Raw genomic sequence first — 17,328 nt, forward strand, 5'->3', positions numbered from 1 at the left:
AGAAGAGAAAACTCTCCCGAGAGCACACCCAGCTTCTGAAACCCCAGCCAGAGCTTGAGACTTCCTGCCTCTACCTCCCCGGGGAAATGCCTTTCTCACTAAGCAGAAAGTTAGCCTGTCTCTCCCCAGACAGAAGACAGCCCCTAGAGCTCACTAATTATAACAAGAGCCTGTTACAGTCCCTCAGGGAGCATTGCTTCATTTGAATTCCAACCCTGGTTGAAATCAATACCAATAATTCTATCTGTTTTTAAAGCGACCTGCTAAGGCTCTTTCTTCTTGGTGATCTCGTTTTCAACAGACCACAATTAGTCCTCTGGAGAATGCCATCGAAACCATGTCCACAGCCAATGAGAAGATCCTGATGATGATCAACCAGTACCAGAGTGACGAAAGCCTCCCCATTAACCCACTGTCCATGCTCCTGAATGGGATCGTGGACCCTGCTGTCATGGGAGGTTTCGCCAAGTACGAGAAGGTGAGGGCTGCTGTTTAGGCCCCAGTGGCGACAGAGCAGTGGCAGGAGGGCCCCCGGGGGAAGATGTAACTGCCTGTCACTATCTTACTGTAGCTGTTTGTCAGCTTGGCAGACCTCATACGTCTTCCAGAGTTTCTACAGCCCCTCTCTCATCTCCTTTCCAGCCTCAGTGCTACACTCTGCTGTGGCAGGAAGGAGTAGGGATCACACGGATCCCCTGTGCCTCTGGGCACATCCAGGCACCTCCATCGGTGAAAGGCTCTGGATCTGAGCCAGATCGCAAAAGTACAGGAGCCACAAATCAAAGTGCATGCCACTTTGTGTGAATCTATCTCTTCCACAGATGATTAAAATGACCTCACCAAATGGAAATAAATGAAACCCAGGATCTGTGAAAATAGAGAAAAGAGAGGAGATCAACTCCAAAAGGGGAGTTATAATCTAGGTATCCAGATCATAAGGTCCCTCCAGAGATACCTACACATTTTAGCCACCGATTTTATTTTTGAGCCTCCTGGTATCCATGGCAAAAAGGGAAATGCCAATAATTCTATGAGTCACATTTTCCACTGGGGAAAATACCAGTTTCTCAGGAGAGGGACAGAGCTTTTCCCAGCACTAAAGTAGAATAAAAAGTCCTTATTGTGCTTTTACCTAGTACAGACATTAATAACACAGATGGAAAAATGAATGCCTCATTCCAATATATCTCATAATGAATTCCCTATTTCTGTGTCCTCCACTGATATAAAACTAAGAAAACTATGCAGAAGTCTAATTCAGGGACAGTAATTCCAGTCACACAAGCAGTCCTCCTAGCCACCCTGGGATACCCCATCAGTCATCATCAGTAACCCTTTGTTTAGCCTTGAGAGGCAATAATATATGTCTGTGTGTGTGCACACACGCAAAGGACATAAGTCTCAGAAAGAGCTGGGGGGTGGGAGTGCGGGCAAGGGCACACACAGGGAGGTGGTAAGGCCAGCTGGAGCACCACAGGTGAAATAACTCTTTGAGTTCTCTTCCCTGAGGCAATGCTCTCAAACTTGAAGCAGCATCAGAATCTCCTATGGGGCTTCTTCCTCCACATCCCCACCCACCCCACCTAGAGGTTCTGATTCAGTAGGTCTGGGTGAGACCCAAGAATTTGTACATCTGACAGATTCCCAACTGAGGCTGATGCTTCCGCTCCAGGGAGACTTGGAGAACTCCTTCCCTGGGGTTTGTGGCCCTTGCCCAATGGGTTCTGATCTGAGCCTCTAAGAAGAGGAAACAGTGTCAGTCCCTACAGGTCCCTGTCCCATCCAAATACGTGTGACCTCATGCCTGCCCCCCTCACATGGAGTCCTCTCACAGTAACAGAGACATTGGTTTTGGGGTCCACACCAAATGAACAGGAAATCCAAACTTCCTGCCTGTCCTCCCCAGGCCTTTTTCACAGAGGAGTACACGAGGGATCACCCTGAGGACCAGGAAAAACTGAGCCGCCTCAAGGACCTGATTGCATGGCAGGTAAAGTGTAGCTGGACTGGGGCGGGGTCGCCCTGCCTGCTTTCTGTCCTGTTCCGACTCCCTTGCCCTCTGCTTGCTAGCTTCTGGCTGGCGTGGCCTAGGTTAACCTCTTCTCCTGTCCCTTGACTTTCAGCCCTTCTTCTGAATCTACATCTCACACAAGCAGGCTTATCCTGGAACGGGGATTTGGGGCACTGCACCCTTGGGGTGCTGGGCAGCGATGCTGTGCTGCATGATGCTAACGCTGCTCTATCGGATGGATGTTGAATTCAGAGGAGGTGGCTTATCCCTGTGGGACTGAAATGAAAGCCAGGACCCCCCCACCTGGCACACGCCAATCAGATAGTAGAAGATTTGGGCCCCCCACACGTACTTCTCCTCCTGCTAAAGCTGACCCAGTTTGTGGCAGATAATGCTCAGATGGATTACCAGGTTTGGAAAATAATTGAGGCCTCTGTCTGGTGGGGTTTGGGTCAAAGAGCCTGCATTCTGCACCTCCAGAGCCAAGCCAGAAAACTTGGATGGCCCTGTCCTTCCTTCTGCCTGCTTGTCTTTGTCTCCCCTCCATCCCTTCTCTCCTGGCACCCCGCCCCCTCCCTCCATGATCTCCTTCTTTCTATCTCTTTCTTCCTGCGCATCTGTCCCTTTTTCTCATAGATGTTTCGGCTTCTATCCCTCCTCTCTCTGTCTTTTGCCTCCCTCTGCCCCTCACATCTTACTCCTCTCTCTCCTTCCCTTCCTCTTCTCTCCCCACTTCCCTTCCTCCTTCTCCCTGCCTTTCTCCAGCTCCCTCTCCTGTGTTTTCCCTCCCTCCTTCTCTCTCCCTCCCTCTCTCCCTTTGTTTCTCTCTCCCCCTCGCTCTCACTCCCTAGAGAAGAAACAGTCCACCAGACCACCCCCCCCCCCACCAGAGGCCTTCAAAGGACAAGCCTCTCCCTCTTTGCACTTCAGCCTGCTCTGCAGGGAGCACTCAGCACCCAGAACACCAGGTGGGCTCCAGAGGGCAGGAGCTGGAGGGAGGCACAGGGAGCAGGGGGCAGCTGTCTGCAGCTGCCTGTCCTCCCTCCCTCCCTTCTTGCCAGTCACCCTGCAAAGAAAAGCAAGCTATTGTGGTAGGGAGTTTTTGTTACTCTAGGGAAATCAGGGAATGAGAAGCATTGGGTGCAGCCTCTTTTCTTAAAATAAGGATTCCTAATTCAGGTCCTTCTCTGCCTCTGCCAATTTATGCAAAGAGAGGCTTTAAAAATGAAACAGCAAGTGCTGCACAGACACAGTTTCCTGAATGCATTTTGTGTGTCTGGAATTTTCTCTCCCTTCTTACCTTGTGCCACCTGTGAAACCCAGACATACCCAAGATCCCCAGCTTTCTGAGGTCATCATGGTCTTTAATACCCAAATAATGGTAGCTCCCACTCACACCGCCAACCCGGGAATCAGGAAGGCCTGGCTTTGATTAGTCCCCTTTCTCAGGTATTTCTGGGATGCCCTAGGGAGGGCCAGCATGTCACACAAATTTTTTGGGTGTTGGGTGTCACTCTCCATCCGTAACACTGCCCTGGGCCTCTCCCTGGGCAGGTCTTATCACCTGGTAATGGATCCTCCATGTTGTGCCCACCACACCCAAAGCATGAACCTCAGCCTCACAGCACAGCTAGTTCCAGGCTGTGCCTTCTAAAAACAATTCTACCAAAGTCTTGGAGCTAATGGGCAGACACTACCAAGACAGAAGACTTCGAAAGCATTAGCTTGGGCTCTTCAGACAACACCCCCTAGTGGCCACTTCCTCCAAAGCACAGACCCCCGCCCCCAGTGAACCACCATGTTACAGAGGCCCCTCCCCACTCAGTACTGCCAAGGGGGCCACGTCCCTCCCTCCCAGAGTCCAGGTACCCTAACTTTGGGCACTTTACACTCAAAGATGTTGCCCTGCCAGGGTGAAAGCAGCCTTGCTAACAATACTACATACAGCGAATTAGCTCTTCCTTGTGTGTTCTGTTCATTCTTGTACCTTATATTTATTGAGATCCTACTGTGTGCCCAGCCGTAGAAATAGTGCTGGACAGATCTAGGCCTGCTCCTTGCCCTCTTGGAGCTTAATTCTAAATTGGATCTTGGTTTCACAAAGCCAGATACACTTTGGATTTTCCTCAAAGTCAGAGAACTGTAGATTTCAAAAGGGAATGTCCTTGTACCTAGTCTAGCAACACAACAAAAGCCAGAGCCTTCCAAGTACTTTTTTTGTGTTCAAGATTTCACAGGTCTCTAGACTGATTGCTTAATTTTTTCTTCTTTGTAAAGCTTTTCTCTATATTTACTGGCATGGAAAGATGTCTACAGTACATTTGTCCTTTAAATGTTTTGTGAAATATTACATATAAAAAATATGCATAGCAAAAATATACAGCACAGTGATTTATCACAAAATGTATATCCATTTGACCACCATCCAGGTGAAGAAATAAAATTCTGCCAGCACCCAGAAGCCAGCTTGTGTCTATAAGCCCAGATTGTAGTCATTGCTAATCTTCCCCAAGGCTGACCACTACCCAGCTTTTGAAGTAATCATTTCCTTGCTTTTTAAAAAATAGTTTTCGGGGAGCCTGGCTGGCTCAGTTGGCTGAGCATCCAATTTCACCTTAGGTCATGATCTCATGGTTTGTGAGTTCAAGCCAGGCATCGGGCTTCCTGCTGTTGGCACAGAGCCCTCTTCAAATCCTCTGTCACCTTCTCTCTCTGCCCCTTCCCCGCTCCCACTTGCTCGCTCTCTCAAAAATAAATAAAACATTACATAAATAAATAAATAAATAAATAGACATTATTATTATTATTATTATTAAATAATAATAAAATAAAAAATAGTTTTCATCACTCAAGCACTCATTCCTAAACACTAGAGTTTACTTTTGCCGATTTTTGGCTTATAATGGAATATACACAGTATGTAAAGTGTAAATGGAATCACACAGTATGCATTCTTTTGGGTCTAACTTATTTGCTAAATGTTATGCTTGAAAAATTCATTCATCTTGTTGTATATAGCTATGATTCATTCATTTTCATTTATTTATTTATTTGTTTATTTATTTAAAAAATTTTATATTTATTTTTGAGAGACAGAGAGAGACAGAGCCTAAGCAGGAGAGGGGCAGAGAGAGGGGGAGACACAGAATCCAAGTCAGGCTCCAGGCTCTGAGCTGTCAGCACAGAGCCCAACGGGGGGCTCGAACCCGCAAACCGTGGGATCATGACCTGAGCCAAAGTCGGACGCTTAACTGACTGAGCCACTCAAGCACCCCTTATTTATTTATTTATTTATTTTAGAGATAGAGAGTGCAAGCAGGGGAGAGGGGCAGAGGGAGAGAGAGAGAATCCCAAGTAAGCTCCGTGCTCAGCATGGAGCCTGACATGGGGCCAATCCCATGACCCTGGAATCACGACCTGAACTGAAATCAAGAGTCGGACACTCAACTGACTGAGCCACCCAGACACCCCTCATTTTCACTGATGTGTAATAGTCTGTACAGCTGGATGATGTAACTATATCAAAATGTATTTATTTTTCAACTGATGGAGATTTAGGTTGATTGTAATTTGGGGCTATTACAAGGAATGAGCATCTTTATATGTGTCTTTTGGGCACACATATGCATAAATTCTGTTGGGTGTGTGCCTAGGCATTGAGTCGCTTATAGTATATGAGAATATGTAGCTCTGGCAAATGCAGCCAAGCTTCTATCAGCATAGGTTGGTTTTGCCTGTTCTTGAACTTTATATAAATGGTATTACACAGTATGTACTACTGTGAGTCTGGCTTCTTTTGCTCAACACAGCGCCTTTGACATTCATCCAGGTTGTTACAAATATCAGAAGTTTGTGGTTTTTGTTTCCCTCATCCACTGAATGAATATACAACATACTGAATAATATGCCAATTTATTTATCCATTCTCTTGTTGGTGGACATTTGGGTTGCTTTCCAGTTTTGTGTAGTATGAATAAAGTTGCAAAGAACATTCTAGTTCGTGTCTTTTGGTGAACATAAGTACTCACTTCCCTCAGCATATATCTGGTACTAGAATTTCCAGGTCAGGCATCTTTCGCCTTCCTGAATACCAAGAAACAGTTTTCCGAAGAACCAGCTTTGGCTTTGTCAGTCCTCTCTGCTGTAAGTTTGTTTCCTTTGTCATTCAGGCCTACTCTCACTTTTATTAATGTCTTTCCTTCTACTCTTGTTGGGTTTAATTTGCTGTTCTTTTACTAATATTTTGGGATGGATGCCTAGATCATTGATTTTTTTGTCCTTTTTAATAGGTAAAACTAAAGCTATAAATTTACCTTCATTCTTTATATATTATTAGTTTTTATATGTGGTATTTCTATTATCATTCTTCTTTTTTTAATAAAATATTTCTTATTTCATGGATGGAGGATCTCTTCTGTTTCTACATACTTAGTAAACTTTGTAAAATAATGTTTCTTAGGCCCTCTTCACCCTCCCTGTTTTCAAGTTCGTTCATTTCTTCCTCCCTTCCTCCCCTCCTTTTTTTCATTCCTTCCTTTTTGTTTTCTTTCCTGTCTGTTGGTTCGGATCTCAGTCTTTCATATTAGAGAGTTTCCTTCAATGTCTGGTGATCTTCATAGTTGGGACTGCAGCACTAAAGAGCTAAGTGAAGCCTTGGGTACATGGATGATGCCTTTGTCAACTGGATGGCATCATTCTATAGTAACGGAGCAGTCCACAAATGTCTGTATAACGGGCCATTCACTTTCTCCAGGGAGAACTCTCTCAAACATAGGAGAGATCATCCTGGCGACTATGCTGCTGGAGTTTGTGACTTGGAGTAAAGGTCTGACTACCAGCGTGCCGACTTCCCTTCCACCCCCTGCTTTCAGTCTGGCTCGTCATCCCTGACTTCTGTTGTGCCTGGTACCCTTGAGCCCAGTACTCCTTGTCCTAATCGTTCTGAAGGAAAGCCCCTTCTTCTTGGGGAAATGAGAAAACGGCACTTGGCTACAGGGTGAAGTGGTGAGGACCTGGAGACCTGACTGCTGCTGTCACAGAATCTCAATCTATCCCTCTGTGTTCGGCTCCTCGAGTCACCCTAACTTTTCCGGGGTACCTGGTGCCTCCAATGCCTAAGCTTCTCCTGGGTTTCTAGAGGCAGGTTGGCCTCTTGTTGTCACTCTCCCTCCACTGCTCTGGAAGGCGAGCTGCCATCCTCCATCCACTGGCCATGTTGTAGGTCAGATCAGATTCTAGTAACTCCTTCATCTTGTCCTTTCAAGGGTGCCTCCCGGAGAAGGAGGCAGAATGTCTTTATGTCGCCATCATGGACATCTACTCGTTGTTTAATCCCCACAACGCGCCTGGGAAGTAGGAATGATTTTCAACTCCTTGCATCATGGAAATGTTAATTGCTTTTCTTCAAAATAATCTATATTCCACGTCTTTGCAGCCTTAGTTATGTCTCCCAGGACCACACTGCTAACTTTCCCAGCTGTTTCTTCTAGTAGTGGCCACCATGGCTCAGCTACTCCTCCTTCTAACTGCCATTTAGACAGCATCCCATTGACCTCTCTTGTTGATGAATGAGTTTAACTCCCTCACATCTGCCACCTCGTCCTCCCCCATCTTCCCAAGGATTTTGCATCACTTTTTAAAAATTCCCTATTGGCTGGTACCTTAGGACATCAGCACTTCCGTATCTTTCTTCAGCAGCCACGTAGCTATAATGGGACCTCCGTGTTCTAAGATGAGGCTGTGTCACTCCTCCTCTTCCTTTCAGCTCTTCTTTTCTTCTATCTTCCAGCTTCTGATGCTCATATTTCCCTTTTCCAATGCCCAGAGCTTCCTGGGCAAGGTTTTACATCAGAGCCTCAGAGCTTCCTCCCTGCTGGCCCCACACTCTGCCCCTTAGTAGATTCATAAGGGGGAGACATGCCTAAACATACAGCCTCTAATGGGGTTCCGACCTTCTTAGGGGCAAGGGCAGTTTGAGGTCTTTCTTCCCTCCCAGAGCAACCCCAGCATAACCCCAGATACCCTACGTCCCAGGGCTGGTGACCCTGTGTGAAGGTCTCAGAGACTCTAGTGCCCTCCACGAGTTCTGAGCAGGCTGATTTGGCTTCAGCCACCTTCATATGGTCCAGGTCCCAGGCTGCAGCCAGGGACCAGCCTGTGGCTCACCATGTACCGCCTTTCCCTCTAGATCCCTTTCCTGGGAGCTGGGATCAAAATCCATGAGAAAAGAGTGTCAGAGAATCTGCGGCCTTTCCATGACCGGATGGAAGAATGCTTCAAGAACCTGAAATTGAAGGTGGAGAAGGAGTATGGTGTCCGAGAAATGGTACGGGTGGTCCCTGTGGCTGGGAGGGGTGAGGAGAGGGATGTGGGGAGCCATGGGGATTGCGGCTGGCAGGGACCCAGCAAGGAACCTGATCCAGGGGAGCCTTCCTGTAACCTTGGTCCCTCACAGTCACCCCCAGGTAAATGTCAGGTTCAAAGTGAGCCCTTAGCACTGAGGGGCTATGCTAAGAATAGAAGTCACACTGCCTGCGGAGGCACCTAGGGTGTGCCCAGTTTGATGTCAGCACATGACACTACTTGTTTAATCCCCACAATGCTCCTGGGAAGTAGGAATGATTCTCAACTCCTTGCATCTCTCTTGGAGGTTCAGAAGTGTTAAGTAACTCGCCAAAGGCTACCTAGCAGGTGAGAATTTTCACCAGGCTCTGTTGGCCTCCAAAGCCAGTGCTTTGGGCCACTAATAAGCTCTGTGACATAAAGCTGCCAATGGCCTGGTGCTCATAGGGACATCTCGATCCTCCTCCCCCAGAAAGTAGAGTCCTAGAACATCAAGGCTGTGGAGTCTCTTAGAGGCCATGGGGTCAACCCTCGGATTTTATAGATGAGAAAACTGAGGCCCGGAGGGGGAAGTGAGCTGCTCAAAGAGCATAGAGGTAAGTCTGGGTCTCTTGTCTGTTGGCCCAGGAGCTTCTCAGGAAACAGGTTGTGTCCTTCAACAATGACAGGACAGTGCAGTGCAATCTGATGTCACCTACTCAGGTCACACCTCACAGGTTAAGGACAACTTCCTCCACAAAATCCCCTTACTTCTGACACCAGGGTTCCCAGGCCACCTGCACTTCTGACTGACTGGCTACCAATTTGGGGGCTCCCTCTATCTTTTCAGGTGCGCAGAATTTCACAGAATTCAAGAAAGCGCTATGCTTATGATTACAGTTTTGCTATAAAGAATACAAATTAGGACCAACTAAATGAAGAGATGCGCAGGGTGAGGTCTGGGAGGGTCCCAAACACACAGCTTGCATGCCCTCAGGATGCATCACCCTTCCTACCCTCCCAGCACACGGATGTGTGATTACCTACCAGGAAACTCACGTTAGCCTAAACGTTGAAAGCTTTTATTATTACATAGTCATGATGGGGTGACTCATTGGCCACATGACGGAAATCAGTCTCTAGCCCCTTCCCCTCCCTAGGGTTGAACTTCCATCACCTGGTTCAAAGCCGCCCCCCACCACCCCACCCTATAACCACATGGTTGGTCTCTCTAGCCTGGCCTTCAGCCTGAGTCTGCTCATCAAGGGGCCACCACAAGGAACGATGACACTCCTGTCACTGGGACAAATTGCAAGGGTTAAGAGGTCACCTCCCAGGAACAAGGAATGAAGGCCAGCCAAATTCTTTTCCAAAACAACCACCACCTAGCTTCAGCCAGCCAGGAGTTTTTGTCCTGATGCCCTGATCTGCCTTGCAGCCCTGCCCTGTTCAGGTGCAGGAGGCAGCGGGAAGGCGGAAGCCACATTACCCGGCCCATCCAGCCCGAGGGCCTGACTGCTGACCACCCCGTTCTCCCCACCCGCAGCCCGACTTTGAAGACAGGCGAGTGGGCCGCCCACGGTCCATGCTGCGCTCCTACAGGCAGATGTCCATCATCTCCATGGCGTCCATGAACTCTGACTGCAGCACCCCCAGCAAGACCGCCTCTGAGAGGTCAGTCTCTGCCCCAGGAGCCCCCTGCACTCCTGCCCCCTCAGCCCCCAACAACACCTGCTACTTCTCCCTCTGTCCCAGAGGCCACCTTTCTATCTCCTCCCAACCCTTCTTTTTTTTTTTTTTTTTTTTTTTAGGTATAATAATGTCATCTTTTTTTAATGTATTTATTTTTTTTTTAATTTTTTATTTATATATGAAATTTATTGTCAAATTGGTTTCCATACAACACCCAGTGCTCATCCCAAAAGGTGCCCTCCTCAGTACCCATCACCCACCCTCTCCTCCCTCCCACCCCCCATCAACCCTTAGTTTGTTCTCAGTTCTCAACAGTCTCTTATGCTTTGGCTCTCTCCCACTCTAACCTCTTTTTTTTTTTTTTGTTCCCCTCCCCCATGGGTTTCTCTTAAGTTTCTCAGGATCCACATAAGAGTGAAACCATATGGTATCTGTCTTTCTCTGTATGGCTTATTTCACTTAGCATCACACTCTCCAGTTCCATCCACGTTGCTACAAAAGGCCATATTTCATTTTTTCTCATTGCCACGTAGTACTCCATTGTGTATATAAACCACAATTTCTTTATCCATTCATCAGTTGATGGACATTTAGGCTCTTTCCATAATTTGGCTATTGTTGAGAGTGCTGCTATGAACATTGGGGTACAAGTGCCCCTATGCATCAGTACTCCTGTGTCCCTTGGATAAATTCCTAGCAGTGCTATTCCTGGGTCCTAGGGTAGGTCTATTTTTAATTTTCTGAGGAACCTCCACACTGCTTTCCAGAGCGGCTGCACCAATTTGCATTCCCACCAACAGTGCAAGAGGGTTCCCGTTTCTCCACATCCTCTCCAGCATCTATAGTCTCCTGATTTGTTCATTTTGGCCACTCTGACTGGCGTGAGGTGATATCTGAGTGTGGTTTTGATTTGTATTTCCCTGATAAGGAGCGACGCTGAACATCTTTTCATGTGCCTGTTGGCCATCCGGATGTCTTCTTTAGAGAAGTGTCTATTCATGTTTTCTGCCCATTTCTTCACTGGGTTATTTGCTTTTCGGGTGTGGAGTTTGGTGAGCTCTTTATAGATTTTGGATACTAGCCCTTTGTCCGATATGTCATTTGCAAATATCTTTTCCCATTCCGTTGGTTGCCTTTTAGTTTTGTTGGTTGTTTCCTTTGCTGTGCAGAAGCTTTTGATCTTCATAAGGTCCCAGTAATTCACTTTTGCTTTTAATTCCCTTGCCTTTGGGGATGTGTCGAGGAAGAGATTGCTACGGCTGAGGTCAGAGAGGTCTTTTCCTGCTTTCTCCTCTAAGGTTTTGATGGTTTCCTGTCTCACATTCAGGTCCTTTATCCATTTTGAGTTTATTTTTGTGAATGGTGTGAGAAAGTGGTCTATTTTCAACCTTCTGCATGTTGCTGTCCAGTTCTCCCAGCACCATTTGTTAAAGAGACTGTCTTTTTTCCATTGGATGTTCTTTCCTGCTTTGTCAAAGATGAGTTGGCCATACGTTTGTGGGTCTAGTTCTGGGGTTTCTATTCTATTCCATTGGTCTATGTGTCTGTTTTTGTGCCACCAACCCTTCTTTTTAAAGAAGTCACTAAAACCCTCACAACCACCCTGTGCAGCTGCTGTCGTTGGTGCCGTTGATAGGGGGTCATTCAAGGCCTGAGAGGCAAGACGGCTCTTCCTGGGTCCCCAGCAGGATTCACCTGCGGCTGGCGTTCTCCCAGCTCAGCAATCTGTGCCGCCAGAGCCCCACACAGGTCCTGCTTCAGTCTGGCATCTCCTCACCTCTGCCAGGGCTGTGTCCCTGCAAGTCCCTACCGCGGAGCTGATCTCCCTGCACCCATCCATCTCTCTGCAGCCGGGGGGAGGTGCTCCCTCACCCCAAGAAAAGCCTCTCCCCTTCCACCGTCCTAGAGCCTCATCCCCACCCAGCCCAAACTCCACTACTCTAAGGACATGAGAACGTGAGCCGAGTACTCCGCATGCAATAACGGCTCAGGGAGGCTGAGTGATTTGCCCAAAGGCATTCAGTAAAGGGTGGCAGTGCTGGATTTGAATCAGACCCACACCTTAACTGGGTGTCTCTCCTCACCACCAGTCTCCCTGGCTTGCGGCTCACCTCCTTCAGTTTCGTTTTACTCTGCATTCTGAGTGTTTGCAAATTAAGCAAGCAGCTCCCCGAACTCTGTCGGGTTAGCTGAGCTACTCCTTGCCCCTGCAGTGACAACCCAGCCAGCCTGGGTCCCTGCAAGGCAGTTCCGCTGAACCTCGCTCTCACTGCAATTTCTACCGCTGTCCCTCCCGTTCTCCAGCTTTGACCTGGAGGTGGCACCTCCGAAGACTCCAAGAGCAGAGCCGGCGGAGACGATCTCTGTGGGGAGCACTCTGCCGGAAGTCAAGCTGCGGAGGTCCAAGAAGAGGGCCAAGAGGAGCAGCGTGGTGTTTGCGGATGAGAAGGCAGCAGCCGAGTCGGACCTGAAGCGGGTGAGCGGCACTGGCAGGTCGCCTCTAGCCCCGTTAGCTCATCTCTGCTGCACAGCAGCCGTACTCTCTGGGGGGGCCCCAGATGAGGTCCCATTCAGGCCTCACGTCTGCAGTGAGGTGGGTGATGCAGAGGCCGTATCTGAGGAGCAGGGAGGTCAAGTCCTGTGGGTACCCACACAGCCTGACGTGACAGAACCGGGATTTGAACCCAGGCCAGTAGACTCCAGCCCGTGCATGTCTTTCCCACCACTGTGCAGGGCTTTGTGAGACAGGACAGAAGCTGTCCTCCCAGTGCTGGGCAAGGGGTTTCTTCATGTCCACCCCCTGTCGCCAACCCCAGGGCCATTCCAACCACTGAGGTCTCAGACCCTCCTAGGCTCCTCCAGTGAGCCAGAAGCCCAGCTGGGGACACAGAGAGGGACTCACTGCCCTGACTCTGAGTTTTTGTCTTATAACGATTTGATAATGAAACTTGGTGTCATTGGGTCCAAATCTTAGTTTCGCCCCCTAAAAGAGAGGTTTGTTGAAGGCATTGTTGGATCCTAGGAAAGGGAGAGGGGTTAACTGTACTGGCAAGGGAGGGGTGGCAGCTGAAAGGGCAAAGGGCCGACTGAGATGCCTCCCAGGAAAGAGAAGACCCTCCGCAAACTTCCCAGTAGACCCCAGAGGCTACTCTTGCCAGAGGAGAAGACTAGAAATAAGTATTCTGTGTTTTACAATTCTAGAGGGTATCATTCACATGATAGTCTAAATGAATGCCTCAATGCCTCCCTAACCCCTGGAGTTGTATAGTGTGTAACCTGTGCAACCATACTTGGCAGGCTGGCATGGAGTGATAGATAACAGAATAAATCAACTTACAGCTGGGTCCACAGAAGCCTTGCCAAGCCCTTGTTACTGACTTTTCAAGGCACAGAGCTGCCTAATGCTAACCCTCTGTGGTGTGTGTGTGTGTGTGTGTGTGTACTTATTCAGCTTTCCAGGAAGCACGAGTTCATGAGTGACACCAACCTCTCGGAGCATGCAGCCATTCCCCCCAGGTCATCCATCCTCTCTCAGATGAGTTTCGCCAGTCAGTCCATGCCCACCATCCCAGGTATGCACCCTGCCACCACCAGCACCAGAAGGTACAGAGATGGTGGGGCCACCAGCCTGGGGGTGGAGGATGGGCGGAGACTGGATCTACACGGCAAAGGGGCCAGGCATCCTGGGGGCAAGAGGCTCTGCTCAGAGGCCCCCTGTCCTCTGAGCTCGCACCACACCCACCTGCTCTGTAGGGGAAGCGGCCCTGCAAGCTGCACCTGGGGCTGGGGTAAAGGCCTGTTGCCACTTCGGTCCTCGGGACTCACCGGGACTCCATTCTCACACTGGGTGGCTCTGCACTCTCAGTTAGCTAGGCCTCCCCACAGGCCAGAAGCCCCGTGTTTCCTTTTTTGACCTGGGGCCCTATTTCAGGAACTTGCAGAAACTTCCAGCACATCTTATAGAGGTCAAGTGTCTAATGCATAATTGCCACCTACATCCCCCAGCATGCACTCGTCGTCCAGGGAGGAGGTTAGCAGCACACGGATGACCGTTCCTAGTTGGCAGAAGGCGAAGCCACAGCCATGACGGGGTGGGCACACCTGGGGTCGCTGCATCTGACATGCAGCTGTCTCAAGGGTCAGCCACTCTGGGCCAGGCTCCCTGTGCCAAGGGCCAGGGCAGAGAGGAGCAAGACACAAGCACTGCCCTGTGGAACTCAGCAGGCAGATCTCAGCAAAGATGCCTGCTATTTCTCGAGTGCTGCCCAGCACTAGGCCCTCCCTGTGCTAAATTCTTCATCTTTTATTTATGCCTCAACACATACCTATGATGGAGATAATGTCATCAGCCCCATTGTGTGGATGAGGAAACTGAGGCACGGAGAATGTCAGCAGCTAGGAAGTAGCGGAGGCTGAGTGTAGACCAAGCCCTCTGTCCCTGGAACCATGCCCTTAACCCCTGCCCAGCCACACAAGGCAGGACGGCCCCCTAACTCTGTTTGGCCGGACACAGACCCATTCCACCGTCGCCTTCTCACAGCACCTCAATACCCTGGAGGCTGGTGCCCTTGTCCCCATTTTGCTGACATCAAAACCGAGGGGCAAGAGGTAGCTGATTTGTCAGGTCTGTGCATCTCCAAGCTGGGAGCTGGAACCACCAGTTCTGTCTACCAGCCCCTGCCTTGGAGAAAAAGGAAAAAAGCTCATATTGTCTCCCCACCTTGGGGCCAAAGGCCACGTCCCCTGAGGAAATCAGGACCCCAGTGGCCAAGGGGCCTTCACCTCCCCGCACTGTGTTTCCAGCACAGAAGCCCTGGCAAGGATCAGGCCAGGTGGCAGGCCCCTGTCTGTGGGGTTGGCAAGCCTCGCCAAGAGGACAGCTTCAACAGGCCCCCTCAGGGCAGCAAGCAGGCCTCCCGCCTCCTGCCTGGCACCGTGATGTGTCCTCCCAGGACTCTGTCCCACAGCCTGTGTCCTCTCCGCCTCGCCAACATCACCCTCTTGGGCACCGCCTCTCCTCCACCCACCCACTCACCCCCACTCCCCACTCTCCTTCCAGCCCTCACGCTCTCTGTGGCGGGCATACCTGGGATGGATGATGCCAACGCGTCCCCCCGCCTCAGCCAGACCTTCTTCCCTCTCTCAGAGGGTGACAAGAAGACGCTCAAACGGAAGAAAGTAAATCAGTTCTTCAAGGCGATGGTGAGGACCCAGATGGCTGGAAAGACAAGGGTATATGGGGAGAGATAAAGGAGGAAAGCAACACAGAAAGAGGAGAAAATGGGGGTGGGAATGGAGGCACGTATATGTGTGCACACACGTGTGATCCCTCCCAGGGAGGCATGGTCAGGGCCCACAGGGCTTGGGACAGAAATGCCAGAATGCATTTCTGCCAGTAGTTCTCTTGGGCCCTGGTCTCAGAGCAGGACTGATCCCAGCTGGGCTGCAGGAACGTCCCAAGGGGATAAGCAGGGCCCCTGGGACCTCCTTTCCCCAAACCGCCCTCTGGTAATACGCCTGTCAGAGCCACAACAGCTGGCTCTCTTTGGAACCTGAAAGTGCTTTTTAATTTTTTTTTTTCCTTTGAAGAGCTTTCCTATTCAACTTATATTACAAACTCCTACTAATTAAAAGTTAGTTTCCAAGGCCTGACTTTTCAAGTCCCATCTCCTGTTGTTACTTGTCAGTCTTCACTCGAGATAAAAAAAAGTACCGTTGACACTTCTGATCCTCAAGATGATATAAACCCGATCTCTGCTACTATAATAATCCCGAGTTTACTGTGAGCATGCAGTGAGTCAGGTACCACGCTAAGCACTTTGCAGACATGGTCCAATCTGACCTTCCACCATCCCTGTGAGGATTTTACATGGCTCACAGAGTTAGGTGAGCGACTGGCCCAAGTAAGTGCATGAAGCAGCCAAGTCTGTGCTCTAACCACTGTGGGGTTCTGCCTGTCTGGCCACATTCAAGGTCACGGCCCCTCATACTCCATGGGTTTTGGGCAGGGATCCTTGTGAGCCCCACTTTGGTGCTCATGAGAATCCCATCCTGGGATGGGATGGTGTTTGTTTTCTTCTCCCACAAAGCTGGCCAGCAAACCTCCTGAAGAAGGCAAACAGATCCCTGACTTCCTGTCCTCTGACCTGTGAGATGCTGCTGACCAGGGCCACACATGGGGAGCCAGGGAGAGAAGTTTCCAGAGGAAGAGAGACACGGTGGGACGCTGATGCCTCACACAGCGGGGAGACCTCCTACCAGTCGCCCTCACTCAGGAAGCAAGGGCTGATCTGGCCCCCTGCAACCCAGGCGGTGGGTGAGGATGCTGCGGCCTGGATTGTGGGCTGTGGTCACAAGGAGCGAGCAAGGACACTTTCTCCCACTGTGCTCTCCCTAGTATCCTCGGCGCATCTTTTCATAACCCAGTTTCTTAGGTATAAGGAGCTGTGTTTTTATTTCATTTTCAAAGTCCTAGCACTTAACAGAAAAGCCTTTTAAATATTCTTTTATTTTATTTTTGGATGATAGTTTTGTACTTTACATTTTTTAATACAACCAACCAGTGTTTTTCCTAGCTGATCATCTCTGAAGCGTTGCTGTTTCTCACTGACAATAAAAATGGTTTCATGACGCCAGTTCGCCTTGTTGTGTAATTTGCCAGCTGCATCTCTGAGGCCTGGAGAGGGTGAGGATGGCAGGCCACCCAGGGCCTGTGGTGATGTTAAGGGGCCTGGCTCCAGACTGTCTTAGTGCCGGATTTGCCCACTTCATTCATGCCACCCCAAGAAATCTTCTCCATGAATGTTGGGTGTAGGGATGCCAGAAAAGTCTGCCACAATCTTCCTCAGGTCATTTTCATATTACCTTTCTCCTCTTCTGGAAAGGAATGGAAAAACCACGCAACCAAATGGTCAAGAGTTAGGAAAAGAGTGGACTAACAGTCCGGCCTTTGGATTTTGTCATCAGGTCGGAAGGGGTAGCTTTTCTTGGAGGAATCCTGGGCTCCTCAGATGAGGCCCAAAGAAGGTGACGAGCTCCTCTGGGCAGAACATGGGAGCAGTGGCCCACCTCCATAGCCCGAGGGAGCTGTGCATGAAGAGGTCTTGGTGGGCAGAGGCTGAGGACCCCATTTGGGAAAGATGTCAGTACTGGGTGGATCTTAAGTGCAGGGCAACATGGGGCTCAGAGCTAGAGCCATCTAGAGACGTGGGGTGGGCACTCACTTCTTAGAGAAAGAGTCCCCGGATGAGAGAGAATGACAATAAGAGCTCCAATTGATTGAGCTCCACTGTCCCCAGCACAGT

The 17,328-nt window shown here is 49.5% G+C and overlaps 1 protein-coding gene across 1 annotated transcript in view; it reads left to right on the forward strand.

Annotated features, from left to right (window-relative positions):
* Window positions 1-16,659, forward strand: part of DOCK2 (dedicator of cytokinesis 2) — a 418,455-nt gene extending 401,796 nt beyond the window's left edge. The window contains exons 45-52 of the mRNA XM_086712812.1: window positions 302-478; window positions 1,907-1,990; window positions 8,199-8,336; window positions 9,879-10,006; window positions 12,329-12,500; window positions 13,476-13,596; window positions 15,084-15,226; window positions 16,114-16,659. Coding sequence (XP_086568938.1) covers window positions 302-478; window positions 1,907-1,990; window positions 8,199-8,336; window positions 9,879-10,006; window positions 12,329-12,500; window positions 13,476-13,596; window positions 15,084-15,226; window positions 16,114-16,176 — 1,026 coding nt within the window. The 3' untranslated portion in view covers window positions 16,177-16,659. The remainder of the gene's footprint in view (window positions 1-301; window positions 479-1,906; window positions 1,991-8,198; window positions 8,337-9,878; window positions 10,007-12,328; window positions 12,501-13,475; window positions 13,597-15,083; window positions 15,227-16,113) is intronic.
* The last annotated feature ends 669 nt before the right edge of the window (window positions 16,660-17,328 follow it).

Source organism: Puma concolor, chromosome A1 (assembly GCF_028749965.1).
Source record: "Puma concolor isolate L17-30 chromosome A1, mPumCon1.1.hap2, whole genome shotgun sequence".
In the NCBI taxonomy this organism is placed as follows: Eukaryota; Metazoa; Chordata; class Mammalia; order Carnivora; family Felidae; genus Puma; species Puma concolor.